We start from the raw sequence: 27741 nt of genomic DNA on the forward strand, positions 1-27741 counted from the left end.
TGGGTTTTATTCAGAGACAGATGCTTTGGGACTGTGTCGGCCACTTGCCAACTCGGAACCTATCTCAGAGCATTGCCATGTAGACTACAAAAAAAAAAAAAAAAAAATGCAGGGCACCTGGGTGGCTCAATTGGCTAAGTGTCTGACTTTGGTTTAAGGTCATGATCTTCCAGTGCATGAGTTTGAGCCCTGCGTCAGGCTCTGTGCTGACAGCTTGAAGCCTGGAGTCTGCTTCAGAGTCTGTGTCTCCCTTTCTCTCTCCGTTCCTTCCCTGCTTGTACTCTGTCTCTCTCAAAAATACACATTAAAAAATTTTTTTCACATAATGCCTAGGAAGCTCCCAGAACATAATTATTAATAACATAATAATGAGCCTTCCCTCATGCCACAAATCTTAAAATGCTTAAGGGAAATAATCAGAGAAACAAACAGTAAAACCAAGGGTTTTCAGGGGACTCTTTCCCTGGTTACCCCGAGGAAAGGGGGGACAGAGGGATACCTGGGGTGGGAAGTCATTTTAGGTGTTGACAGTTCCCTCCCCTTGGCCCGTGGTGGACACAGGTGCCGAGACACCTTCTTCTCTGGTGTTTGTGGCCTAGAAGCAGTCACAAATGCACCAAAAGCTTACAGGAAACTTTGCTAGGACCCAAGGGAGACGGGACATCCTAATAAGCAGATGATCTGCCTGACTGTCCTATGCCATCCTTCCAAGACCACTCCAGATGATTTAAAAACCCTCGACTTGAATTTCTCACAGCACCCATCCCATTAAAATGACGTTTCCTCAGCACACGGAGCTCAGCTGAATGCAAACGTATCACCAGCATGTAGCCTATCTTCGTAAGCGAAGGTAGCAACCCCAGAAGCGTGTGTGGAATCACAGCCGTATGGAAAACACGCCAAGTTGAAACGACGGGCAATGGGCCAGTGACCGAGGGAAACACTTGAAGGTGCCATTTCTACACCAGCTCACGTGAAAAGAAACAAACTAAAGCAAATTCCTTGACTAGGCATTAAGACCGTCTAACGTGCCTGAGAACTGGAGCACTGGAGTCAGGCCGGTGGTTGATTCGGCCAGGCTCTGCAAACGCAGGTGTTACTTAGCCTCTGGAAGTTGTGGAGAGGGGACGCTAAGAGTGTCTTCCTCCTGACATTGATGTGAGGAGTGGGAGACGCTACCTAGAAAGCAATCAGCACAGGTGCTACTGCTATGGCCTATTACCGATGGAGTCAATTGACCATCGAAAGGTACCGTCATCCTACCGCCAAACTTCGGGTAATGAACTATGGGAATAACGCAAGCCCCGCTTCCTGTAAGATGGCAGAAAACCACGGGCAAGATATCAGTGTGTGACGTACAAGTGAATGCACGCACCTATAAAACGGAAAGGCTCTGAGGTTTAAAGGCTTCATTCCTAAGTGACACTAGTTTTGCTGCTAAGAATGAATGAACGTCTGGTCTTGGTCATAAAGATAACGTCGGGTTTTTACGGCAGTGGCGGAGAAAAAGTGAGATCCGTGTTCTAATGCATCGTAATGCATTTGGTTCTATCATGGAAACTTAGGACATAATTAGCTTGGCCATTCATCCTGGTTTGTTTGGGACATTCGCAATTTACATTCATGGACTTAATTATTAATCGCAACTCTCAGGTCCTGGTTTAGAGGATAAATTGGATGGTCGCCATAGCGACCAAAGCCCAAACAGTGGAAATGCTGATTGAAATGTTGATGAAACCCTGGGGTCCGTGAGGCTGCAGTCCGCTCTGAAATCGGTCCCGCTCACAGATGCTGTCTAGGTGAGATGCCCACTTGTTACCAGGGCAAAACTGGCACAGGGGAACAGTGGAGTCAGTGCAAGATGAAGGCAGCCTCCCTTTTTAAGATATCTGAATATCTCTAATATTTGGGGGGAGGCATTAGCTGCACAGGCTGGGACCTTGGAGGGAGGGGTAGAATTCCCATGCTGCCTTTTAGGCATTGCTCTTCTTGCTGCCTTTACCTGAGCCTAGGTTTTCCAGAAAAGTCCAGTCTGACCATGAAGCATCATCAGAATGGAGTGGAGAAAGGACTCTAGGCCAGGTTGTACACACTCAGTAAACATTAGGTTTACTAATTGTTTACTAATGTAAACAATAGGTCCCATAGACTTATTCTCATGTCATTTTTAGAATTTTCTTAAAAATATTTTAATGTTTGTTTATTTATTTTGAGAGAGCGAGAGCGAGTGAGCATGAGCATGCAAGCAGGGGAGGGGGAGAAAGAATCCCAAGCAGGCTCCGTGCTGTTAGTGTGGAGCCTGATGCAGGGCTCGGACACACCAACTGTGAGATCGTGACCTGATCCGAAATCAAGAGCTGGATGCTTAACCAACTGAGCCACCCTGGTGCTCCAGGCCTATTTTCCTTTTAAACAAAATCAGGAATTCAGACCCCCATTTCTCTCCCTTTTCAACTTCCAGATACTGGAGGAAAATCGAGATCTGCTATAAAGTAGAATCGTCTCATCTCTCCATGTTTGCTCGTGTGTTAGCAGCAGCTACACATTTCAAAGTTTTTAGAGGGTTGAGAACAAAGTTTTTTTTTTTTTTTTTTTTTAAATTTTTTTTTTTTTTCAACATTTATTTTATTTTTGGGACAGAGAGAGACAGAGCATGAACGGGGGAGGCACAGAGAGAGAGGGAGACACAGGATCGGAAACAGGCTCCAGGCTCCGAGCCATCAGCCCAGAGCCCGACGCGGGGCTCGAACTCACGGACCGTGAGATCGTGACCTGGCTGAAGTCGGACGCTTAACCGACTGCGCCACCCAGGCGCCCCGAGAACAAAGTTTTAAATTCAACGGGAGCCCTCTGCCTTGACCATCATCATAAAGAATTCTCAACTGTTATCAACCTCCGCGTAAGCGAGAGTAAATGCATCCTGCATATCCGGAGACCTCTCCACAGGAAGGCCAGATGTTATCACAGGAAGATGCGAGAGACGCCCCTGATGCTGACACCGGGCCAGGGGCAGCGTCAACCCCACCATCCATACTCGGGCTCTCCGGCTCTGTGAGGAATATGCTTCAAGATGACTCCAAGGATAGCCGGTTCTCAGGAAAATGTGCAATACCTTTTCTTTCTTCAGAAAAAGCAGGGGTCTTGACAAATCTGCTCTCGACAGAACACGCTTACACCCGTCTGTAAGGTGACCCTTCTTTCTGAAGCTACCTGAGAACGGTGACGTAAAGGCACATAAAGGGGCAATACTCCATCTCCGAGGAGACCTTACAACCCCAAACAAATACATATGAAAAGGGTGCCAAGTGTCCAGCAGCCTAGGGTGAGCAAAGGCCAAGAGAAAGGAGAGCATGGCCCCCGTGGCCAACCTGATGGAGCATTGAGAAGAAAACCAGCTCCCCCTTGCTTGGGACGGGCGTGGGGAGGAAGCAGATACTGCGAAGTGTCCAGGGTGAATACGCAGCAGTGTAGACAGGCCCAGCCATCGGTGCAAGCCTGCAGCAGGGCCGGGGCCCGCACAGTCTATGCTGGAAGCAGGGGAGGCCAGACCGCTGTCATCCCGCAAAACCCTGAGCAGTGGCCTAGACTTCCCCTCAGTGGTCCTGCGACTGGTTTTCCAGGAAGAACTCCCCACCTTTCAGGAGTTTGGACACACTAGGAAAAGGACGACAAGCTAAGTCCCCACCCTGCCAAAATGTATCTGCACAGAAATGAAAAGGGAGGTGGTGAAACTCAAAAGAAAAGGGGAAGAGAAAAACAAAACAATGAAACCCAAGGATGAAGATTGTACTGAGCAAAGGGCTGTGAAGGTCCTGAGGGAAATGAAGAAAAGTTCAAGGGGGTTCAACAGTAAAATACAGACCATGGCAAAGGCTACACAGCATATATATAAATGGTGTCACTTAAGGGATCTGAGTAGAGATAGAAAAAAAATACCTAGATTTTGTAAAAACCTTTCTGAGAGAAAGAGTGTCAAATCTATGGATTAGAAGGGCACACCATTTCCCCGGGGGAATCGAATCAGACTCTTCAATATTAAGACACAACCTATTGAAGTTACTGGACAGCCCGGTACAAAATCATACCACTTAAAAGGGCAGAAAAAAGCCAGCTTCTGATTTCTCCAGGGAAGACTGAAGAAGCCCATGTGTAAGAGTTTGGGAAAAACTAAGTGAGATCCGTTAATTTTATATGCAAACTATTGCTGAAAAATGAAAGCAACAGTCAAATGTCTTTGAGCATGCAAAGCTTCTGAGAATACACTTTTCTAGAGCTCTTGTAGAAGGATGTACAACAGACTGGACACCAGCTAGCCAGGAAAGGAATGGATAGGTGGCACAAAAGATCATCACTGAGCATTGAATCCTTTCAGTGTAGACCCGAGTCTAACAAAATTGTGGCAATTATGGGTATCGAACAGAATGTCACAAACCAGGATAATGGAGACACTATAGAACTGACCACAGTTGGGAACGGAGTCTCCCAGTTCTGGTAACATGGCAGGCTGGTTATTTTGACCTATTCTCTCTCTAAAACCACTGATGTTGTTGGATGAAATATATTTAATTTTTTTTCTTTAAAGCAACAAAGAGCTACAAGATAGTAAGATATCAGCAGGTCAGCATCTAACTGGAAGCAGCAGCTAGGAGTGGTAAGTATCAGACAGATGCTGAGAAGGCATCTGCCAAGTTAGGAAAACCTAAGTTTTGATTTTGATACCCTTTTATGGTGAGGGATGCAGGAGTCAAAGGTCAGCACCAGCCCAAGTTTAATAGGAAACTATTCCCTTCCCAACCCTTCCACTCTAAAGCCGGGCTCTGCAAAGACTCTACCTCAGGTAAGAATGTTTTGGAAGTGAACGCACAGTATTGCTTATCCCTAGGAGACTGTAAGGAGGGTTCCCTTGGTGCTAGGCAGATCCATGTAGGAAAATAAACCTCTAACCACAAATTGCGCTTGAGGACCCGAAGTTGAAATCACATTACCTGGGTGGTCACTAAGTCCCCAGCCATTTAAAGGGACTCAAACTGAGAATGCCTCCAGGGCACCAGGCAGAGGCAAAATACATCCTCTCCAGGGGATCACACCTTCATCCTAGATCTCAAAGAACTCTCAGAGAGTTTTCTAGATAATTTTCCAGAAAAATGAGCAGCTCATAGTAAAAAAATTACCAAGCACGTGAAGAAGCAAGGAATTGTAAAGGAAACCCCAGGAGTGACACACTCAGAGACTTCAGATTTTGGAATTATTGGAACAAATTTTCTATGTTTAAGGAAATGAAAGACAAGCCTGAATATATGAATAATAAAGACAATTTCTAGAAACAAAAAAGTAAAATATAATTGTACCAAAGATAATAAAATACCTAGGAATAAACTTTACCAAGGAGGTAAAAGACTTGTACTCTGAAGACTAAAACACTGATGAAAGAAACTGAAGATGACACAAACAAATGGAAAGGTATACCATGCTCATGGATTGGGAAGAATTAATACTGTTTATAAAAATTTTTTATCTTTATTTATTTTTGAGAGAGAGAGAGAGAGGCAGAGTGTGAGCAGGGCAGGAGCAGAGAGAGGGAGACACAGAATCCGAAGCAGGCTCCAGGCCCTGAGCTGTCAGCACAGAGCCCGACGTGGGGCTCAAACCCACGAACCACGAGATCATGACCTGAGCTGAAGTCGGATGCTTAACCGACTGAGCCACCCAGCTGCCCCGAATTAATACTGTTAAAATGCCCATACTACCCAAAACAATCTGCAGATTCAATGCAATTCCTATAAAATTAGCAGTAGCATTTTTCACAAACTAGAATAAATAATACTAAAACTTTGTATGGAACCACAAAAGACCCTGAATAGCCAAAGCAACCTTGAGAAAGAAGAACAAACCTGGGGGTGCCACAATCCAAGATTTTAAGATCTACTACATCAAGCTATAATAATCAAAACCGTGTGGTACTGGTACAAAAATGGACACATTGATCAATGGTATAGAACAGAGAACTCAGAAATAAACCCATGCTTATCTGGCCTATCTATTGACAAAGGAAGCCAGAATAATCAATGGGGAAATGAGTCTCTTTAACAAATGGTGCTGGGAAAACTGGACCACTTTCTTATACTATACACAAAAATAAACTAAAAATGGGTCATAGACCTAAATGTGAGACCTGAGATCATAAAACTCCTAGAAGAGAACAAAGGCAGTAATCTTTCTGACATTGGTCTTAGCAATATTTTTCTAGATATGTCTTCTCAGGCAAGGGAAGCAAAAGTCAACTATTGGGACTACACTCAAAAAGTTTTTGCACAGCAAAGGAAACCATCAACAAAATGAAAAGGCAACTTACTGAATGGGGGAAGATATTTGCAAAAGACATATCCAATAAGGAGTTAATATCCTAAACATATAAAGAACTTACACAACTCAAAACCAAAAAAACCTACTAAAACTCGGGCAGAGGACTTATAGACATTTTCCTAAAGAAGACCTACAGATGACAAACAGACACATGAAAAGATGCTCAACATCACTGATCACCAGGAAAATGCAAATCAAAACCACAGTGGAAAAAAAACCCACGATGAGATACCACTGCACACGTCAGAATGACTAGTATCCAAAAGATAAGCAATAACAAGTGTTGGTGAGGATGTGGAGAAAAAGGAATCCTCCTGGACTGCTGGTGGGAATGTAAATTGGTGCAGCCACTCTGGAACAGTATGGAGGTTTCTCAAGACATTAAAAATAGAAATACCATACAAGGGGTGCCTGGGTGGCTCGTTCGGGTAAGCATCTGACTCTTGGTTCTGGCTCAGGTCATGATCTCATGGTTCGTGGGATTGAGCCCCACATCAGGCTCTGTCCTGAGAGCGCGGAGCCTGCTTGGGATTCTCTCTCTGCCCCTCCCCTGCTCATGCTCTTTCTCTCAAAATAAATAAACTTAAAAAAACCCCATATGATTCAGTAATTCTACTACTGGGTATTTATTTACCGCCCCCCCCCAAACCCCAAAACACTAATTTGTAAAGATATATTCATGCCTAGGTTTATTGCAGCATTATTTACAATAGCCAAGATAGGGAAGCAACTCTGTGTTCATCGACAGATGAATGGATAAAGAAGATGTGGTATACGTGTATGGTGGAACATTACTCAGCCATCAAAGAAGAATGAGATCCTGCCATTTGCAGCAACATGGATGGACCCAGAGGGCATGACGCTAAATGAAATAAGAGCGAGAAAGACATATACCCTGTGATTTCACTTGTGGAATCTAAATGTGGAATCTAAACAACAAATGAACAAAATGTGCAGAAACAGATCCGTAAGTACAGAGAACAAACCTGGTGGTTGCCAGTGGGGGGAGGTGGGAAGGGGGATGGGCAAAAATGGGTAAAGGGGAGCGGGAGGCACAGGCTTCCAGTTACGGAATGAGTGAATCATGTGGATGAAGGGCACCACGCAGGGACTACAGTCAATGGTGTAATGGCAGTGCATGGTGACAGATGGGGGCGGCACTAATGAACGTAGCCTGACATAGAGAGTTGTCGAATCACTCTGTGTGCACGCGAAACTAACGTAACATTCTGTCAACTCTACTTCAGTGAAAAAGTTAAACACAGTTGAACGTAAGTACAAACTGCGAAGCTAACGGTACCGTTTTACCATCTGTATAAATCGAAAAACATGGCATCCTATATGTTCATTGGATATCCACGTATGTAAAAATATTTAAAAGGGTCTATAAAAAATCAAGACCAACCTACAAAAGTGATTGCATCTGAGGCAGTCATGGTGACTTTGTACTGCTTTGTTTTTACTTTTTTTAACAAAAGGAAACGGTATGCGTGTCATATCTGAGACTTAAGTAGGCGCATGCACAGAAAAATGTAGCGATGACAATGGTTATTTCTATGTACTATAAACGTGGGTGACTCCTAGATTATTTTCACTTTTCTGTATTGTAGACATCTTGAAAATTAATGGCAACAAAAAGAAAAATACGTTCAACCTCTGGGCCAAAGTAAAAAACGAAAAGCGGAAGGCGTAGGTTATGTGAAAAATACAAATATGGAGAATGGTACAAATCAGAACCGATGAGCACAGATAAAAATGCAGGTTTGGAGGGAAATTCCTAGAATTCTGTGCTTATGGGACAGCGTACGAATAAAATAAACAATAAAGTATGAATAGAAATGGAGTAAGGGTCTAAAGAGAGAAATAAACCTAAAGAAAGAGGGAAATGATCGAGATAAATGGAGAAAATAATACATTCGAAAAATGGCTAGTTATCATTTAGCAAAGACGTATTACACAGGCGCACTAGTAATATTAGCTATTTTCATGTAACGATCCCAGAGCCCAGGGATGCAGGTGTGCTCTCTAGCATGTGCTGGGGAGCAGGAGGGAGCACTACCATGGCCTTGCGGAAGGCACACTGGCCCCGGGAAAGGACGAAGCAGCGAACATATGGGGTTGAGGGTAACTCAGGTGGCCCTCTGGAAAACGGGAGTTGGGTTCCTACTTCAGTTTATACACCAAAATCAGGGGCAGATGGATCAAATGTTTCAGTGAGGAAAAAAAAAAAGATCACGAAAGAATACGAAAGAGACAAAAATGTATTCTTTGGGAGGGCACGCCTTTCTAAACATGACCGTAAGAGATGGCAGAGGAGACGAAAAGACAGTTTACGAAAAAGGAAAATAAACACAAATGGATCTTAAGCCAGCAAAAAGAGGCCCAGTCTCATTTATGGGGAGAGAACCGTGGATAGCATTTATTGTTATTATTTTTTTTTACCTATCATGTTGGCAACGATAAGCAAAATCTCTGAACACCGCGTTGGTGGGGACTTGGGGAGTAGAAATCAGCGTGACTCCTTTCGAGACTGGTCCACCTCTCAGGTCACAGGGCCTTTGAACAGCAATCATGTTCCTCAGATGTCGCCCCACAGACATCCTTGCTCACCGGGCCCCAGGTCCCGGGGCAAGAGCGTGCCTCTTTGATGCAGCAAATGACTGGAAACAACCCACGTGGACCTCAGCACAGGTTCAATAACTTAAGGGATGGCTCCACAACGAAATTCGAGGTAGCCACTGAAAAGAATGAGGCAGACCCCCGTGTCATTGCCCGGGAACAGGTGAGTGGAGGCCAGGCCATGCCACCATTTGAGTTCCAAACAAGAATCTGCAATAAAACAAGACTGACAGCAAGCTGGCAGGTGCTGAGGGTGGCTGTCAGGCAGACAAGGTTTCTCTGCACTCTTTTCTCCCATCTTGCGTGTGTGAAAATTTCCGAATTTTCAATAATCCCTCTCTGCAGAGAGAGACAAAGTGGCAGTGAAGCTTTCCTCTGGATCCGAAGTTGTCTAGTAACAACGACTGCTTCTGAGAAAAGAAGCCTGGAGGCAGAGGTGGGAAGGAGACCAAGAGTTTGCCGAGTAACCCTTTGTACTGTTGGAATTTGTAATAATGGCTACACATTACCTATTAACAAATGCAAAGGGTGAAACAGGCATCCATTTTTTTTTATTTTTCCAGTATAGCTCGCGCGCTTATGGGAACAGAAATGAGTGGGGAACAAACATCCCTTAGAATACTGTTACCGTGTGAATGGCTTCCCTCTCAAGTTATTTCTCTCCAGAGCGAAATGGGTGCTTCTGCGTGCAAAAGATGCTTTGAAAGACATCTGATGGGTTTGTCGCGCGAAGAATTGGCGTGTGATATGAAACCAAAGAAATTTCAGTTAAGATTTCTGGAAGTACTGGGCGGGTGGTGGCAGGGGAGAGGTGAGCAGGAGTCCAAGACCTTGGTAGCTACATTTTAGACTCGCGGGAGGAAGGGACTCAAAGTTTTATTAAGTCATGACTCGTGGAGGATGGCAGGCCCATGGGAATAACGGATACTGTGACAAGGCGTACTTTTTACTATTTAAAATTCGCATCCATTCTGCGTTCTTTCCGACGCACCTACTGTGTTCAAGGGACTGGACGTGGGTGTTTCTGCAGGTGCCTAACTCAGTCCGTGCCTTCTGAAATGGGCCAGAGAGAGTATCGAGGGGACTCCAGGCTGAGGCAGCAGGTGAGCGAGAAGACTCCCGGGAAGACTGCAGGAAAGCTCAGGGCAGAGGACATCTGGGCCAAAGGGGGAAATCTGGAAAGCAGCGAGCAGCCATGGGAGGGCTCTTTCCAGCACGTTGGCTCAGCTATTAGCTTTTGGGTTGGGCCTGGTGTAATGAAGGCTTTTTATAAAGATCAGTTTCCTCGTATTTCAGCTCCCTTCCTTGGGAGAACATCTTGACAGACGGATTTCCTTTTCTCATTACACGTTGGCATTTCTGATGAGCAAGGACCTAAATCATCAGATTTCCAGGCCCCGTGAGTGCTGGTTTAAATCTCAGACACCCGCACAGGCCAGAAGGGTACAAGTCCTTATTCATTCGGATGCTGAGTTCATTCCATTGAAGGAGGACTTTGAAAGTCAGGGCTCAAGCTCTAAATTCATTTGTCTCGTGCACATCTGTATCCTGACAAAGCACCCACGAATGAGTAGCTATTGTTTACCAGCCCGTGTGAACCGTTCAGCACTCTGTTGGGGGGGGGGGTGGCTGGGGCGGGAGCGCCATTCGGAGCTTCTCGAAACAGGCCTCTCCTCCCTCCGCGGCCACTTGAGCAGAGTTTGGTTGCTTGGCAGCCTTTTCTCCGTCAGAAGAGACTGCACAAGGTTAGCTGTTCCCGTTTTACAAAACACGGCTTGTCGTATGTTCTACAGACACCGACAAGGTGTTAGAGGAGGAGAAGCGTCCTGCCAGAAACACCGAACCGGCAATCTCCACCGCCACCGAAAACGCACGCGGCCTTCTTCGTGTTCAACACGCAGCTCCGATGCCATCGTGGTCCTGAACAAGGGCTGGTTCCGGGAAAGACCAGCGAGGACAAGAAGGACCGCGTTGTGCAAGCAAAAGGCAAGAGAAACGCAGGATTCTCTTGTTGCAGACCGAAGCCTCTCCCCGCTGCCAGAAGGTTTCCCCCTTCCCCCCTGATCACCTTGTATCTCCGTGGCAAAGCGGGAGGGGAGATGAATGAAAGATTCCGGAGGTGCTCAGTGGTCTAAACTATGCAAACCAGAGCGGCCCTCACTGTGTAACCAGAACAGTCTCCGCTTCCTTCCCATCCAGCTACCCTCCGCTTTCAGACCGCAGGGGGCACGTGTGGCTTTGACAACGCACTGGCTTCCCCACCTCTGGGGGCCTCACTAGACAAGCTGTTTGGCCTCAGTCTGCCCCGTTTCATCCCCTGTAGAATGCGGCCAAGGAAGGCATCGGCTCCTCGGCTCCGAGAGAGGGTCAGAAATGCCCGTAAAATGCTTCACTGGGAGCACCAGCCATACATTTGGTGTTCAATAGATGTTTGCTATTTTAGAACAACTTAAACTACAAAGAGAAAGCTCCTTATGCCAAAAAACAGTTAGTAAAATAACACATTCAGACACAGACATGCACACATAAATGCATTTATACACTATTTGGTTATAAGAATAAAAACTGAAATGAATGAATCCCGTCATTGCCGTGTGGATGAAATTTGTGTCGTGCCAGAAACAGGGTTGGCAAATATTCTCAGGGGCCTAGCAGCAAAAGTCAGTCTGAGATATGGGTCCAAGCGTTCTTTTTTGGTTCCTATTGTTTTCCTAAAGAAGCTGATCTGGCTGGAAAAATAAACTCGGCCCGTCAGTTCAGTAATCTAATTCACCGATGAGACTGCAGGGAGGACAAGCACTGCCTAGCATTTTCCAGGAAACCAAGGACTTAAAATAAGCAAAAGTGACCTGAAACCAAATAGGACCACACATCAGCATGTATAGTTCAAATGCCACTTTAAGGGGCAAACCTTAAAATAAAATACAGACGATAAACGCTAAGAGAGTGATGCTTTCGTGAAGTTCTCGCTCTCCTGAAAAATGGCCCATCCCTGAATTGAAGGTGCCGCTTCTGCTCTCTTAGAATCCCGGCACGTTTCAGTTTGACAGCAGAAAATTGTGTTTCAATCTGCTGCTACTTAGCACAGCCCTCTCTAGCTGTAATTTTCTGGGAGCAGAAATCTTTTTTTTTTTTTTTTTTTTCAGAAATATCTATTTCTTAGATGTGACGTTGAACATATTTTTCTTTAAATCAATTCATTAAATTGATTCATGGGAATAAAGCACAGAAAGGATGTCAGGTGGAAATGTCTAGAAATCTAAGGGAAACCCCGAGGGTTTAAACGTCCCTATTGGCCCATCTTCTCTTCCAGAAGCAAAATCATACACACTGGTGTTTGGCAATTAAGAACAGGCGTGTCCTCATATTTTCTGCTCTTTTGAAGGTCACACTTATCGTTACGTTCAGCTTGAATGGCTGGAGGCCCCGTCTTATGGGACAGCAGGACACCCCGTCCGTGCCCAGACCCATCTTGGTTCCCCGCCTGGCGTCTCTGTTTCCGGCTGCTGCCTGCCTCCTCCCCCACTGGGCATCTCCGACCTGACCCTTCAGGGTGCTACTCTCTCCCTGGACATCAGCTTCTCCTTCATTCTCCAGCCTACTGGAGACTGACTCTAGGTCACAGTGGTGATGGTGTGTGTGCTTCCCTGAAGGTTTGAGGACATCATAGGGACCAGCCCGCAGAAGAGGAAAACACAAAACTTGGTGTCAGACGTTTTCACTCCAGGGGCCCCTAGCTCACCCCGTGTTTCTGGCATCTCCCTGTCTCCTTCCTGGAAGTCAGGTCGGTTGACTTCACGAACAAAGCCTGCAGTCAAGAAAGGGCTTCTCTGGGGCACCAAGGTGGCTCAGTTGGTTACGCACCCGACTTCGGCTCAGGTCATGATCTCGCGGTTTGTGAGTTTGAGCCCCGCATTGGGCTCCACTGCTGTCAGCATGGAGCCTGCTTTGGATCCTCTGTGCCCTTCTCTCTTTCTGCCCCTCTCCTGCTTGTGTTCTTTCTCTCTCTCTCGCAATATTAACATTAAAAAAAAATTACAAAAAAAAAAAAAAAAGAAACTGCTTCTTTCCCTGGATTATTCTGTGTACCCTTCTGCAGCCAAGCGCTGGTCTCTCCTCTCCCGTGGCTGGTGTCTGCTCACGCCTGCTGTCTCAAGCGGCTTCTTCCCCAGAAGGTACTTTCAGACTTCTGCTCAAGACCCACACTTGCTAGGTGCTTCTATCTTCTTCCCTTAGTACACATTACTCTTTGTCTTTAAAAAATTACCATAATGGTAGAATTGACTTTTTGCGGGGGGGGGGGGGCGGGGAAGGGGGCAAAGCGGATTGATTTTTCACACTATTGTAGTCCGAGAAAAACGACATAAAATATCTTCAGAACAACCATCACCAGAAGGTCTCTCAAAGCCGTCTGGGGTCCACCCACAGCCACCTCTGGAACTTCCCCTGTTTTTCTTTCCTCTTTCCTCCCTTCCAGAGTCTGAGATGAACCCTACTGGCAGCAGCAGCAGGTGCAGGAAAAGTCCCTTGCTGCTTTGAAAGATACGTGTAATATGCAAATGTATGCTGATTGGTCTGATCCCCTCAAGAATGTGTTTCCTTTAGGGCAGGGCGGACTCAATGCCACTAGAATGGGGGCATTCTAGGATGCTCCCGCCTACACATGCACACAAGGTGATCACACACCTCTGTGACCCCTTTGGTTTTCATTATTTTACCCTGTTCCCAAGCCCACTCTTTGCCTTTCGTGCTGTGGGGATCTTGGCCGCAGTCAGCTAGCTAACAGCTAGATGAACGCCCTGGATTAGTTTCCTCTAAAATAGCTGACAGGATGAAAAGGAAGCGAAAGGTTGTTTCCTTGATCAAGGCTGAGGAGTTAGGTAGAGAAGCCTGCGTGCCGAGGGCCATTACCCCGCGAAGGAAAGGGACACAGGAAGGGCACATTCGTGGACAAGAGACGGAGCTGATCCCAGTGTCTTACATTTGTAGAAATCAAATAGAACGTTTGCTGGAGAGATCCAGTGTTTTCTATAAAGAACTAATCCTTTCGATGGGGCGTACATATTACGTTTATGATAACGTTTTCCTTCTGGAAAGTTTGGATGGTAAGTTTGGACGCACGAGGCACGGCTAACCACAGTGTGTTGGTCAAGCTGCGTGGGGCAGGGCACGGGGACTCTAAGGTGCCACATGTCAGTCAGTGGATTCAATCTGTGATGGCCAAGTAAGAGCCACCTCCAAATATTCGCCACACCTGCATGGAATTAATTTCAGTTTCCTATGTGTGACGGGAGAGAAAGCGTGAGCTTAATGTCTATCATATGTCTCGGAAAAGCTCCAGACACACACCAGCCTGGAGTGAGAAATGTGGATTTTTCAGTTCCTAATGTTTAAAGGGTAACATTTCCTTGGTTTCACAAAAACAGAATGGCCTTTTTGGGGGGCCTGTCTTAAAGGAAATCTTGAGGGAGTGACTTCTGTAGGCATTCGCTGCTGTCAGGAAAAAGGGATTCCAGCAAGTAGAAATGTCTTGCCTCAGATCCCATGGTCTGTTAAAGACAGTCCCGGTTTGACATGGTGGACTGATAAGTTGCTTGAAGATACACGAAAAGGCTTTGTATAAGGGACTCTGTGGGGAAGAGGCTTACGGGCTCGGCAGAAATCTGAAATGTGCACACAAAATATTGAGGTGTGGCGCGTTTTCTGAAGGTTCAAAAGCTTTCATCAGATCTCGAATAAGTCCATCGCCCAAAAGGTTTAGGACATGCCCACTGCCTTCCACCAACGTAAATCCACGTCAGGTTAGAAAAACAGATGTAAAAGGACTCTCAACAGCCAACGAAACAAACAGAAGAAACTGGAGGTAGATCTCGAGTGGTATTGAAACGGAAGGGGACTTTGCAAGCACAAAGAAATGGGAGAATTCACAAATGGTGAATACATTTAATGTTCAAAGCTGGAAGTCCTTTTACAACCCAAAATATCATAAATAAAATTCAAAGATGAATTAGGGAAATGTTTATAATAAATTACCGGAAAAGGATAAATAGTCCTCATTAAGAAAATAAACTCTTACAAATCAGGAAGAAAAACTCTCTCACGTAGAAAAACATAGGCAAGGGGTAGGAACAGACAGTTCACAGAACAAATACAGGTGATAAATAGCAGCTGCGTGTTGGAGCCGCGGGTACTAGCCCATGTCAGCCAATCCCTGCTCCTCATTTAGTGACATCACGTTGATTGCTTGAAACTGGCCATGGTGGGATTTTTCATTATGGCAGAGAAATTGCCGAAAAATCAAGGCTTTTCGTGTTTTGTTTTGTTGACAGCAATGTAACAGCACACCATCGGTTAAGAGATGTATAAAAAGCAGTTCAAGTGTAGCAGTAATCAGAGAAATACAAAAAGAAATGAGGTCTGGACAAGATGAAATAAGCACACTACAACCTACACCTCCTGCGAATTACCTCCTGCACCTCCTGCGAATTACCTCCTGTACCTCCTGTGAATTACAACAAAAAAGTTTCGAGAAAATCCACAGAGCAACTTACAGAGACTCTGAAAGCTGGAAAAAAGTAAGCGGACTGCCTACAGACCTTAGAACCCACAGAACTACCCAATAGTGAGTTCTTGTTTTTGGTTTTGCCTTTTTTATATCCTGGCCTGGGCTCTGGAGAGGCTCCCAATCTGGAAATGCCAATGGCACCAGACCAAAAAGAGGCTCGAGGAAAGCCTGCTGTCTCTAGCCCAAAGATGTGGGAACAGGGTGACCCAGTAAGAGTGAAACGTTTTGACCATACCTCGCTCCAGGTGGGCACGCAAAAGCCATCCCCTCTGCCCCCCCAGCTGGGCACCACATCTTGGAGATGGTAGAGCCCTGCTTTCCAATCCTGTTTACGATACGTGGCCACATCTCTTCCCTGGAACAGAGATTGTGGGAGGAACTTTTTGGTAGATGTCTCGTCGCCACAGAGGCCAGAAGGAGGTGGAACAGCGTTTTTCAATTGTGGAGAGAATAGTCAACCCAGAGTTCTATACCCAGTGAAAATATCCTTCAGGATTAAAGGCGAGATAGACATTGGATGAAGGAAAAGCAAAAGAACTTGTCGGCAGCAGACCTGCTTTAACAGAATAGCTAAAGAGAAGTTTTTCAGACAGAGAGGAAATGATAGTAGAAACTCAGAATATCAGGAATGAAGGAAGAAGAGAAAGGGTGGATATATAAGTAGATGTAGGAGACCACTCTTAAGTTTCCAAACTTCTGCTTGATGGTCGAAAGCAAAATTGCAGTATCTGAGGTGGTTCTCAATGTACAACACGCAAGACATCGATGTGATAAAGGGAGGAAGGAGGCTAAAGACACCTTGAAGGAGGTAACGTTTTTCCACTCCACTTGAAGTGATAATGTACTAACACAAGTAGACTATGTTAAATTAGGCACATGTGGTGTAACCTTTAGAACAGCAGTTTTTCAGTGAGATGACTTTGTCTCCTTGGGGACGTCTGGCAATATTTGGAGATATGGTTACACATGCTACTGCCATCCAGTCGATGTAACCCAAGATGCAGCTAAACATTCTACGACACACAGGACAGTCCCATTCAACAAAGAGGTATCCAACCCCAGATGCCAGCAATGCCGAGGTTGAGAATCCTGCTTTCCAGCAAGTGTAGAGAAAACTATACGAAGACAAATCTCAAAGAAAACTAGAGATAAATCAACACAGAATACTAAAAAATGTTAGACTAATCCATCGGAGTTCAGGGAAGTGGAGCACAATAAACAAAAATCAGAGGGAACAATATGAAAGTGGTAGACAAATTCTAACATCAATGATTGCATTAAAAGTAAATGATCTAGACATCTGTTAAAAGGCAGTGACTGATGCAATGGATGACCCAACTACATGCGGTGTCTGAGAAACTCACTTCCAATAAGATGACAGGTACGTTAAGGGTAGAAAGGTAGGAAAAGATAAACCTTGCAAACACGAATCAAAAGAAAACTGAAGTGGATATATTAGTATGAGATAAAGTAGATTTTGGAACAAAGGTAATTACCAGAACTAAAGAGGGACATGACATAATGGTAAAAGGGTCCATTCACCAAGAAAACACAACAGCTCTAACTGTGTCTACCACAAACACCAGAACTTCAAAATACACGAAGGAAAAACTGATAGCCTGAGAAGAGACACGTCTATAGTTGAAAATGTTAATATCCCCTTTCAGTAAGTCATGGAACCACTAGACAGAAAAAAGAGATTTTTTTTATATCAAATTGGCAAAGCTTTGAAATGGTAATACTTAGAACTAGCAAAGTTGTGGTCTCTGTACTAATGTGGAAACATAAATATACAGAGTAGTCCTGAAAAAATATTTAGTTTCTGTATTAAGAGGCTTAAAAGGGTTATAGCATTTTTCCACCCAACATCTTCACTTTTAGGAATCTCTCCTAAAGGAATAATTAAAGTTTCCCAAATTTATCTGTCTAGACCTTCACAACAGAGCGATTTATCACAGCAGAACTTAGAGATGTCCGAAATTGCCCACTAATCGGCAAGTGCTTAAACAAAAAGTATTCTTTATACATGTAGAGTGCTATGGTTCAAATAACATTTCTAAGAATTTTTAATGCCATGGCAAATAGGAATGATTTTAAGGCAAAAAAGTAGTATATAAAGCACTGTGCATACAGCACAATGTAAATTATGTCAAAATACACATCATAGTTCGGTACAGAAATCATAGAAGTGTGACGATAGCAAAAACTTGCCAGGGATTATTTCTCTGTGTTTTTCATTTGCTTGTTTTTACTACCTGTTCCCCCATGAGTTTTCTATTGTTAAATGACGTCTTGTTCATGGTTATAACACACAGAAACTGTCGCTTCTGAAACAGCCTAAAAATGAGTTGATAAATAGAGGGTCTAATACCATGCTGTATCTGGTATGGAGAAACTCAGTGGGTGAATTCTTGCAAATAGTTTTGAAAATGAAAAATGGGGGCACCTGGGTGGCTCCGTTGGTTAAATGACTGACTCTTGATTTCGACTTAGATTATGCTCTCATGGTTCGTGAGATCGCGCCCCGTGCTGTCCATGCGGGGCCTACTTGGGATTCTCTCTCCCCCTCTCTCTGTGCCTTCCCTGCTCACAATCTCCCACTCCTCTCTCTCTAAAGGAATAAATAAACTTAAAAAAAAAAAAAAGAAAATGAAAAAGGGTAGGAAGGGATGCCCATTAATATTCCTAAAGTGACCATCTTCGTTTCATTGTCCAGGCCTCACTATTAGCAGTGGCCCCGCCATTCTCAAAAGTGTCACGGTGTAGGTGGTAAGTTGCATGGGGACCCTTACCATCCTGAACAGAAAAGTATTCTAAGGAAACGAGTACGTGTTGCATCAGGACTATACGTCAAGCCCTAAATGCTTTCTCTCTCAACCATCTGAGGAGCTGAATTATCTCTGATTCATAAAGGCCCCGGCAAGCTAAGCGACTAGACGTGGGCAAGTGGCAGGGTCTGGATTTGAGTGGCATCCATCACAGCAGCGGCGGAAGGCATACCTGGGCCTGCCGAAGAGCGGGGTTGGCCGGCAGGGGTCTGGCGGGGACGAGGGGTGCACCGGGAGCCTTCTGGAGAGGCGGGAGCACTCGCTGAGGCGAACTGGGCGGAGGGGCGGCGAGGGCTCTGAGGGGTCCGCTGATGTCAAGATTCTGACACTGTGGCCACCTCCTGGCGTTGTCCTGCAGGGACGGAGCAAAAGCCATGGTGTCATGGGTCTCGCCTCCTTAGGAGACAGGGGGGCTGACTGGTCCGCTATAGCTGAAGGGGCCGGCGGTGCCGTTGCACGAGAGGGAATCTATCATCATTTGTTTAAACGTCACAATTGTAGCAGAAGCACCCCTCCTCCCCAGCGTGGACTAGCAGGATCGATTTCTACGTGAACTGTAAAAACTGGTTTCATTCGTTAACAGATAGGCACAAGGCAACTAAGCAAGCACCAATGATTGAGGACACACACCAGATCTCTTGGAAGTGAGGAAGGAGTTGTTCAGCGAGGCGTAAGGATGCCTTCAAAGCTCAGGGAGAACTGAGGAAGCCCCTGGCAAGGAGGATGGAAGCTTCTGGAAGCTGAGGCGAGGGGCCCACACCTGGAGCATCATGTCGTACACGGTGCCCCTGCTTTCAGGGCAGACCCGAGCAGATGCAGTGTGGGCCGTGTGCCTCAGGCCCCGCCTCTTTTCTTCCTTTCTCTCTTTCTAAAAACGGCTTTTTTAAGGATCCATGGACATAGGGCTAACGGCACATACTGAAACCGGACAGCGTGGAAAACTGTGACACGTGTCCACACCGATGAAACCATCAAGATGTGCAAAATAGTGAGCGTAAAGCCGTCACCCCTCCCCCGCTGCCCTCCCTTGCAACTACTGGTATGCTTTCTGTCCTCAGAAAATAGTTTGCATTTTCTAGAATGTCTTACAAATGGAGTTAGAGGGTAGGTGCTCTTTGTCAGGCTTCTTTTACTTGGCATAATTATCTTGAGATTCATGTTGTGTATATTAATAGTCCGCTCTTTCTTGCTGCTGAATAGCATTCCATTGTGTAAATATACCAAAGTGTGTTTATCCTTTTACCTGTTGATGGAAATTTGGGTCGTTTCCTATTTTTGGCTCCTCAAAATTAAGCCGCTTTTTTGGCTCTCGCGGGTAAAGCTAGCTGTTCTTGCTCAAGTCCCACATTTGGGGCTGAGAGGTGGTAAAGCCTGTTAGGAACGACAGTCTCCTCTTTGGAGCCCAATCGTCCACACTTGTAGATCAGGTAAGACATGGGAGATGAGATAGTTTATTTATGGCTTACTGAATGTGTGACGTTAATTAAAAAAAAATTTTTTTTAATGTTTATCTATTTTTGGCAGAGAGAGAGACAGACAGACAGAGCATGAGCAGGGGAGGGGCAGAGAGAGAGGGAGACACGGAATCCGAAGCAGGCTCCAGGCTCCGAGGCGTCAGCACAGAGCCCGACGCGGGGCTCGAACTCACAGACTGCGAGATCGTGACCTGAGCCAAAGTCGGACGCTCAACCGAGCCACCCAGGTGCCCCACCGTGATGTTAATTTTTAAAATCATTTGTCATCAGAAATACTTGATGGGAAAACTAAATATTGGACTGAAGTCTGGTGGTAATTCATGAGGGAGCCGGCGGGTACTCTGGGTTAAGGAGCCGGTTCTTTGAAACCAGAGGGTCGACAGGGTGTCCACAGCCCAGAGCTGGAGCAAAAGGGGTCCATCCACAGGCTCAGCATAACTCCTAGAAATGCACCGGGAGGTACAGGGCCAAAGAAGTTCACCCAAACCTCCGCAGCGGCATCTGAAACCGTAGGAAGAGGAGGACCCAGGAAAAGGAAGACTGGGAACCTCCTTGGGAGGCAGACCCAGTGGGCTCGTCTGGGCGACTGGACGGACCATGGCTCACAATGTGGCACACACATCACACAGGGGACCCTGCCCCTAAAGGATCTAGTGGGGCATCCGTGGGGCACAGCGGGCCCCCTTGCGGCCCTTGACCATCACCTCACCAAGCTTTTGTGGAACTCAGTGTGTGCACGCTGCATTTCAGGGAACTGTTCCCGCTGCAGATCTATCTACAGATCTCAGAGATCGATTCCCGCTCAAGCTCTTGTTGAAAAACACTGAGATACAGGTGTCTCGCTGTGCACACCGACCTCTCACGTCTGTTTACAACTTACCTTCGACATATTGGAATGTGGTGGCTTCCTCATCAGGCCTTTGCTGAGGTGGCTGAGGTGAGCCTGGCCAGGGTTCGAGCCGCGCGACGGCCGAGAAGGGCGCACACACCTGTGAGCAGTCCCGTTAAGCGTAAACCAGAGCTTTTCTCCCTGGGTTGACTTAACTATTTTCCTCTTTGGTTCCCAGTCTCAAAAAACAACTTACTTACTTTAACTCAGTGTGGACAACACGCAAAGGACAAATTATCTAAACATTCTTGCAGGATTAAAAAGTAAATATCGATCCCCGCCCCCCACTCCCCGTCCCCCAAAGCCACTATTCTGTTAAATTAGTTCTTGCAATCCGCACATACGTGGCTTTGTGACACCTGGGAGATGTTTTATAGAAAGCTGGCATTTCAGCAATAATGCCTTTGAATATATTTGGGTCAAAAGCTACCCCGGCTGATGAAAATATTTTAACATCCCATGTCTTGTAAAAATTACTGAGGTAAGGGTGGGAAACAATACAGTGGGACTCATTAACACCCTGCTTATTTATATAAAAAGCAGCAAATCATTGAAGGCAAAGGAAGGGAGGCAGCTGGTCTGGCAGAGATTTAAAAAAAAAAAACCCAAACAACAGTTTCACTATCTAAACTTCTGACCTCTTCTTTGCTAAGGAAAACAAAGTGCAAAGAAGGTTGGTTGCATGTTCTTTCAAATGCCATTTCTGGAAAAGAGGACCCATCGCCAAGATACCTTAGCTTTTCGATGGTGGTTTTTTTATCTGTAAACAGCAGGCGTATTAGCGTCTTCCTTTTCAGATAAACTACAAATCCAGCAGCGAGAAGACACAGGATCGTCACCAGGACTCCTATGGTCAAACCTTGGTTGTCTGAAACAAGACGCATTGATTGCACTCAGGGAAAGAGGCCGGGAGAATGATATATGGGAAGTGTCAGATCGTGACATTTACGGCAACGCGAGCTTTGAAGGAAGGCACAGCATCGGAGTGAGTCCCTGAACGATGTGCTGATAAATTAGTCTTACTTCAAAGGTCACGCCTGAGGTTCTGTCCGTGTCGCCCTCGTTCATTTCTGACAACAGGAGCCTAGCCTGGCAGGTGGGACCGCAGCCCTGATCACACAGCCCTGCCCGCCCCCAGCACGGATGGGGACCCCAGAGGGGTGGCAGGGAGCCCGCACGTCCCCAACTGTGACCTTCCCAGTCCCCATCACAAATGCGCCCCTCTGGGCTCTCTTCTTCTCTCATTCCTTAGCGCTGAAGTCTGTGTTTTTGTTTTGATTCCTTGTATTTTTTTTTTTGAGACCAAGACTTTATTTCAGGACATTGTCAAGCTAGAAGGTGAAAACAAGGGGCGCCTGGGTGGCTCAGTCGGCAAAGCGTCCGACTTCGGCTCAGGTCGCAATCTCACAGTTTGTGAGTTTGGGCCCCGCGTCGGGCTCTGTGCTGACAACGCAGAGCCCGCTTGGATCCCCTGTCCCTCTCTCTCGCTGTCTCTCTCTCTCTCTCTCTCACAACTAAGTGACTAAATAAATAAGAAAAAACAAACCTCACCCAAACTCCTCGCTGAAAGGAAACACCCACAGGTTTGGTTTTGTTAGATTTTTGTTTGTTATGTTCGTTAGAGCCTCGAAACACAGCGTTTGGAGGCAAACCTCTCTCTCTGGGAGGGTGCTGCTTATTTTCTCTAAGGAAACACCCCCCTTTCTGTGATTGGCTCCCATTTTGTTCAGTACAAAGACACCGAGGTCCCTGGAGGGTGCGGGAGAGAAGGAAAAACCAGACTTTGAGGCTGGTTTCCGAGCACGGCCGTGTCGGGGGCTGCCCGGAGAAGGCTCTGCCTGCCAGTGTGGAGAGCAGTCGGGACCTGCGACAGTCGCTTGCCGCTCCCACTGCTCTGTGGCTTCCTCGAGAGCCGCAGATGCGGGTTCCTTCGTCCCTGTGTCCCCACCAGCGACAGGATGTGCTTCCCACAGCAGGCCACAGTCGCCTCAGGCTGCTGGTGATGGTGGCACCGGTGACGTCCCCTGCCCAGGCCCTCCCCCGCCGTACCCACCCCCACCCCCCGCCCCGGTCCCCTCATCCGGTGCAAGCACTGTGTCCTCGCGGCCGCCCCCGCGTCGGCCCTGAGTCCCACGGTCCCCCTGCCCATCGCGGCGCTCGCCAGGCCACGCTGGACCCCGGAAGAGCAGCAGGTGCACGGCAGGTGTCCCGGAAGCACTTGCCACGTGAACACCGGGCCACGGCAGGCTGGCGGGCCGTGGGGGCAGGGGGGCCTGGGACACGGTGCCCCGCACCTGCCTCTGGGCTGGGTGTTTAGGTGTCCTTTCATGAAGGGACGGCGGCAGTGGGTGGAGTCACCGCCCCACCCGTGCCGATCGATCGTTGTGGTTTGCTTACTTGCCACGGGGAACAGCAGACGGCCGTGAACCCCCAGCTTTCCTGAAGCCCCCAGACCCGAGACCCATGGGTCGTATGTGTTGACACTGCAGACAGACCCAGAGCGTTCCGGCCCGTCCTCTGCAACCCCCTCCGGGTGCCATCCGCTGGCCTGCCGCGGGGGGAGGGGGGCAGTGCTCCGTCGGATGAGAAGACTGGAACCCCGCTGGTTTTGCATGACACTCATCAACGCCACGTTAGAACGTGGACGCGGGGCGGCCGGAACGCCGCGGTCAGGGCGGAGAGGTTCGGCGAGGGCCGGGGACGCGGGGCCGGGCCCCGGTTTCCTGCCTCTGGGAGGGATGCTCACTGGAGGCCAAGACTTTCTGGGCCTTTCTGTAGCTGCTGCGGGGCCGGAGACACACCCGTATTTAAGCCGAAGGAGGACAGGAACTCACGGCCCCTCCTCGAGACACCGTCCCCACAGATGTGCCCACCGGCAGCTCCCGGGCCTAGCGAGCACCGCACTGGCTGCCCGGGCTGCAGCGCAAGGTCCTGTCTGTCGTCCAGGGGACTACGGTGACGCCACTGCCGGTCACAGCAGGACTTGAGGACACGTGACGTCCGCTGTCACCACATCGGCCACCATCGGGGGGGCCTGGGGCTCAGGCGAGCCCTGAGGTGTCCGCACAAGTGGGCTCGGGGGGGGGTGTGGGCCCTGTGGACCCCTGGTTCCTTTCTCGTCACAAAGGACACCGTTCAGACTTGCCTCTTCGCTGCCTGACAAGTGCTCAGACAGAACAGCAATGCCCCGAAGGCCATTTCCCAAGGTCATCCGGGGAGAAAAGAACTGGGGCATCGAGCACGGCTGCGATGAACTTTTTAAGGGGGAGACGGACGTGGTCTCCGTGATAGCTGTGTGACGCTGGGTAAGTGACTGCGGGTGAGTGACTCCCCTGAGCCTCAAGTCCTTTATGCGACGAACTCTGCCCTCAGGGTCAGGCAGGGATTCGAGGAGGTCGTGCATGTAAAACGCCCCGCTCCCGGGCTTGCCCCTGACAACTGCTCAATAAATAGAAGCAGTTGCTTTTACTACTGTTGCTGCGGGGACCGGGGACCAGGGACCGTTAGCCTTCACTGAGAGGAGGCGTCTCTCTAGGAAGGGCTTTAAGGGACAGTCGCCTCCACACCGCCTGGCCCCTTCACACCTCTCTTGGGAGGGAGAGGCTGGCCTTGACCAAGCCCTTCCGTCTCATTCGGGAGGATCCCCCCCTGGCTTTCCACTGCCCCCCCTCTCCACTGGCTCAGCGCCCACTCCCAGGGACGCCCTGGCCCCACTCACCTGCCTGCCGGATGGGGCCGCTGTCTGTGCTTCCCCCAAAGCCAAACTTGTCACAGAAGGGAGGCGCCCAGTGGGCCTCGCAGTGGCAGTTCTTCCTGTTGTTACACACCTGTCCGGGCAGCAGGGGAGAAGGACAGCAAGAGGGAAGCAGCATTAGGACCCACCCGGCACACGGGGTGGCGGTCAGTCTCTGAGCCCTGATCGGCTGCTGCACCAAAGCAAAGGCCCTGTGGTCAGAGTCCCCATCAGCCCTGATACAGCCGGGGGCAGAAATGTCGCTGCGAGCCTAAACCCCAAACGCAGCACAGGTGAGACCAGAGTCCGAGGCTGCAGATAAAACATGACCTGACTGGTAGGGGGAGGATGGAGATTATTGGGGTTCGTCCGCTACATCCACCCCTTTCCTTCTCAGTCAATTGCCATGTCCCTCTTTTGCAGTGCAGCACTCCCCCCTCCTCCCCATCTGACCATGATGAGGAGCCCCCTCTGTGGTGAGGAGTGACCCTGCTGCAGGGGTGCGGAATCTGAGGTCTTGGGCACAGCCCCGCTTCCTTCGGACAGCAGGCTCAGAGAGGCTGGTGACCTGCTCGGACATGTCGTGCCCGAAATGCCCATCTCCCTCTCGCAGGCTCCCAGCGGCCCCTCCTTGGCGCCCAGCCCTGAATGAGCACTGGGCACGGTCTACCAAAAGCTGGTGTCCTCGTGACATGAGAGGGTGGCCCTCGCCCATCGGGACAGGGGTGCCCGAGAAAGCGGGAGGGCGGGCGTTGCTCTGGGTGGGGGGCCCCTGAACGAGTAGCCTAGCTTGGAGACCAGAGCACTCCAGGGAGGAGCCAGCTCCGGCTCTCCTGATTAGCAAGGGTGACCGATGGAGGCTGGTCCCCAACCTGTCCTGGCTGTTCGACTTGCTGCTATCACACGTGGAACTCACCGAGCCACTGCATGAACCCGCGGAATAGGAGCACAAACCCAAGAGGATACTATTTCTAGAGACTCGGAGTGCATGCTTTGGGAACACGGGATACAGGCAAGTGGCTACAAAGAATTTCTGACCAGTTTGGAACGGGTGGGACAATTGGGAACGGCTGGGAATCGCTGGCAGGCCGGAAGGGTTCTGAGCTCAGATGGCTTCTGAGGGTCCGAGTTTCTCTTCCGCTCAGGGAAACAGACTTTACGTCGTAGATGATGCGCTTTGGGTGGTTTATAGAAGGAGGTCAGTGCAGAGCTACTGGGGTGCACACGCCCCGAAGGCCTCAGTCCTGCATCAAAACACTGCTGGAGGGGCCAAGTGCATATTTTAATATTTTAAGGCAAAAATAAAATGCTTGCAGTGTATGTCTTATTTGTAATGTTTCCCTGCTTTGTACTGATTTTTTTTTTTTTTGTGATGAATCAACCACCTGCCCCAATTGCTTAAAATAAGGCCAACAGTCAAGATAACCCGTGAGAAGCTGGAAAGTATATTCTTGATAAGCTGAAGCCACGCAGAATTAACTACTGAGTGGCACGGCCTGTGCCGGGTCCGAGCACAGATTACCGAGTCTCGCCTGTTTCTCAGCGATGCCGCTGCTGACGTAACACCCACCAGGATTCAGGCACCGTCCTGGCCACACCATTGCGCACAGTCTCCCAACGCAAACCAGAGTCGTGTGCCCTGTTTGCAGCTTGTAGTAGAGAGACCGCAACCGGGACACCCCACTGGGAGGCGCTGCTGGTGAGCCTGGCCTCACTAGGGGAAGGACCGTAGTCAAGTCATTCGTCACCAAGTCATGGCGGCTACTCCGCCTACCCAGAAAATATGGGCCTTTCCTCTCCAGATGGATGGGCCCCCAGGGCTGTTGCGAAGCGAGGAGTCCAGGGACCCCGCCCTGGCATTACTACGAACCGGTCATGCAAGCTTGGACAAGCACTCTTGCCACCTGGGTCTGGGCGTCTTCATCAGTAAGATAACAAGGCTGTACCAGATCATCTCTTACAGCCGTTAGAAAGAAATCTCTGATGCCACGAAGACATAAGAGGACTTCCTTTTACAGTGACAGTCAGCAAACCCATCTGACATGGCATCACGATCCTTTCCGGTTCCAACGCAATAGTAACTTCACGAAAACCCCCATAATTCTGTGTTAGGATCACTGGCGAGTGTGTGCAAGTTTTAAAAATAGAATTGGGAGCATGATTTCTGCAGAAAAGGTTTCAGAAAAACAAATGAACCACTGGCGTGGCTAATCAAGATTAATCGGGTTCCCTGGGAAATAATTAAGCCCATCAGGAAAAATAAATTCTGTTTGAAACAATTAGCGTCCTCTTCTCTCCTAAAAAACTCTCTGAGCTGAACTAACAGCCTTCTTGGGTTGAAATGCACACTGTACGTGATTTCAAGAACATGTGGTCAGTATGTTCTGTCTTCTTGGTCTTAATTCCTTCTGGAAGTATTTCAGTTCAGACACATATTCTGAATCGTGGTTGAAAGGAGGACAGCTCTGTTTGAAACGTTAAAGCAAAATCCTTCATGAAGGAAGGTTAGTTTTAAAATCATTTTGAAGATGACAAAGTCCTTTTTTAAAAAAAATCACAGGATGTTCATTTAAAAGATCATTACTGCTCAGTCTGATTCTCTTTGTTAAATAAAAGTCACATTTCTTATGCTATGTAAAGGGCAAAGAAAATTAGTATCTTTAGAAGACAAGATTGAGGTGACTGCTGTATTTCTTAGAAGTTAAAAAAATAGGGATTGCAGAGTCCTTTAAAATGAATGATTGAGTGCTTAATGTGGACTGGCTATAAAAAGGCAGTTCAGCCCACTCACCCCTCTGCTGTGGCACTGCTTGGCACATTCATGAACGCCGAAGACACTTATGTTTTGACATCGACGATTGAGGCAGATCTGCAGGAGGAGAAAAACACGGTAAATTTGTCAGCCCTTTTCCGATCACGTGCACAGGCACATATCTGTGATTTAAAAAGAGAAGGCAAGGAAAGCTCGCGGAAGACTCTCTCCTTTCAGTGAATAGGCTGTAGCACAAGGACGGGCTTTCCATTTGACTCTGACCTGGAGTCTGATGCCTGCCTCCAAACTCAGCACGTTTCAAGACTCAGGTCAACGTGACTCAGGGTCAGCGTGGCACTTTTATACGGTTTCAGTCAATTATGAGATTACGATAACTGATTTTCTCAGGGTTTTTGTTTAGGGCTTGCAGTGAGACGTGTGAATTCCAGCGTCCGTCGCCTCCCCTCCCCCTCAATGGCCCCTTCCGTTGAAAGATACAGGACGGGAGAAATGCACC

General features: G+C 47.8%; 1 protein-coding gene across 1 annotated transcript in view; it reads right to left on the reverse strand.

Moving 5' to 3' along the window:
* The window catches only part of ADAM12 (ADAM metallopeptidase domain 12), a 347118-nt gene that overhangs the window by 7922 nt on the left and 311455 nt on the right, over positions 1-27741 (reverse strand). The window contains exons 17-21 of the mRNA XM_042961006.1: positions 27264-27341; positions 24458-24566; positions 21472-21607; positions 20731-20839; positions 18548-18727 (exon numbers count right to left, since the gene is read on the reverse strand). Coding sequence (XP_042816940.1) covers positions 18548-18727; positions 20731-20839; positions 21472-21607; positions 24458-24566; positions 27264-27341 — 612 coding nt within the window. The remainder of the gene's footprint in view (positions 1-18547; positions 18728-20730; positions 20840-21471; positions 21608-24457; positions 24567-27263; positions 27342-27741) is intronic.

Source organism: Panthera tigris, chromosome D2, assembly GCF_018350195.1.
Source record: "Panthera tigris isolate Pti1 chromosome D2, P.tigris_Pti1_mat1.1, whole genome shotgun sequence".
NCBI classification, from domain to species: Eukaryota; Metazoa; Chordata; class Mammalia; order Carnivora; family Felidae; genus Panthera; species Panthera tigris.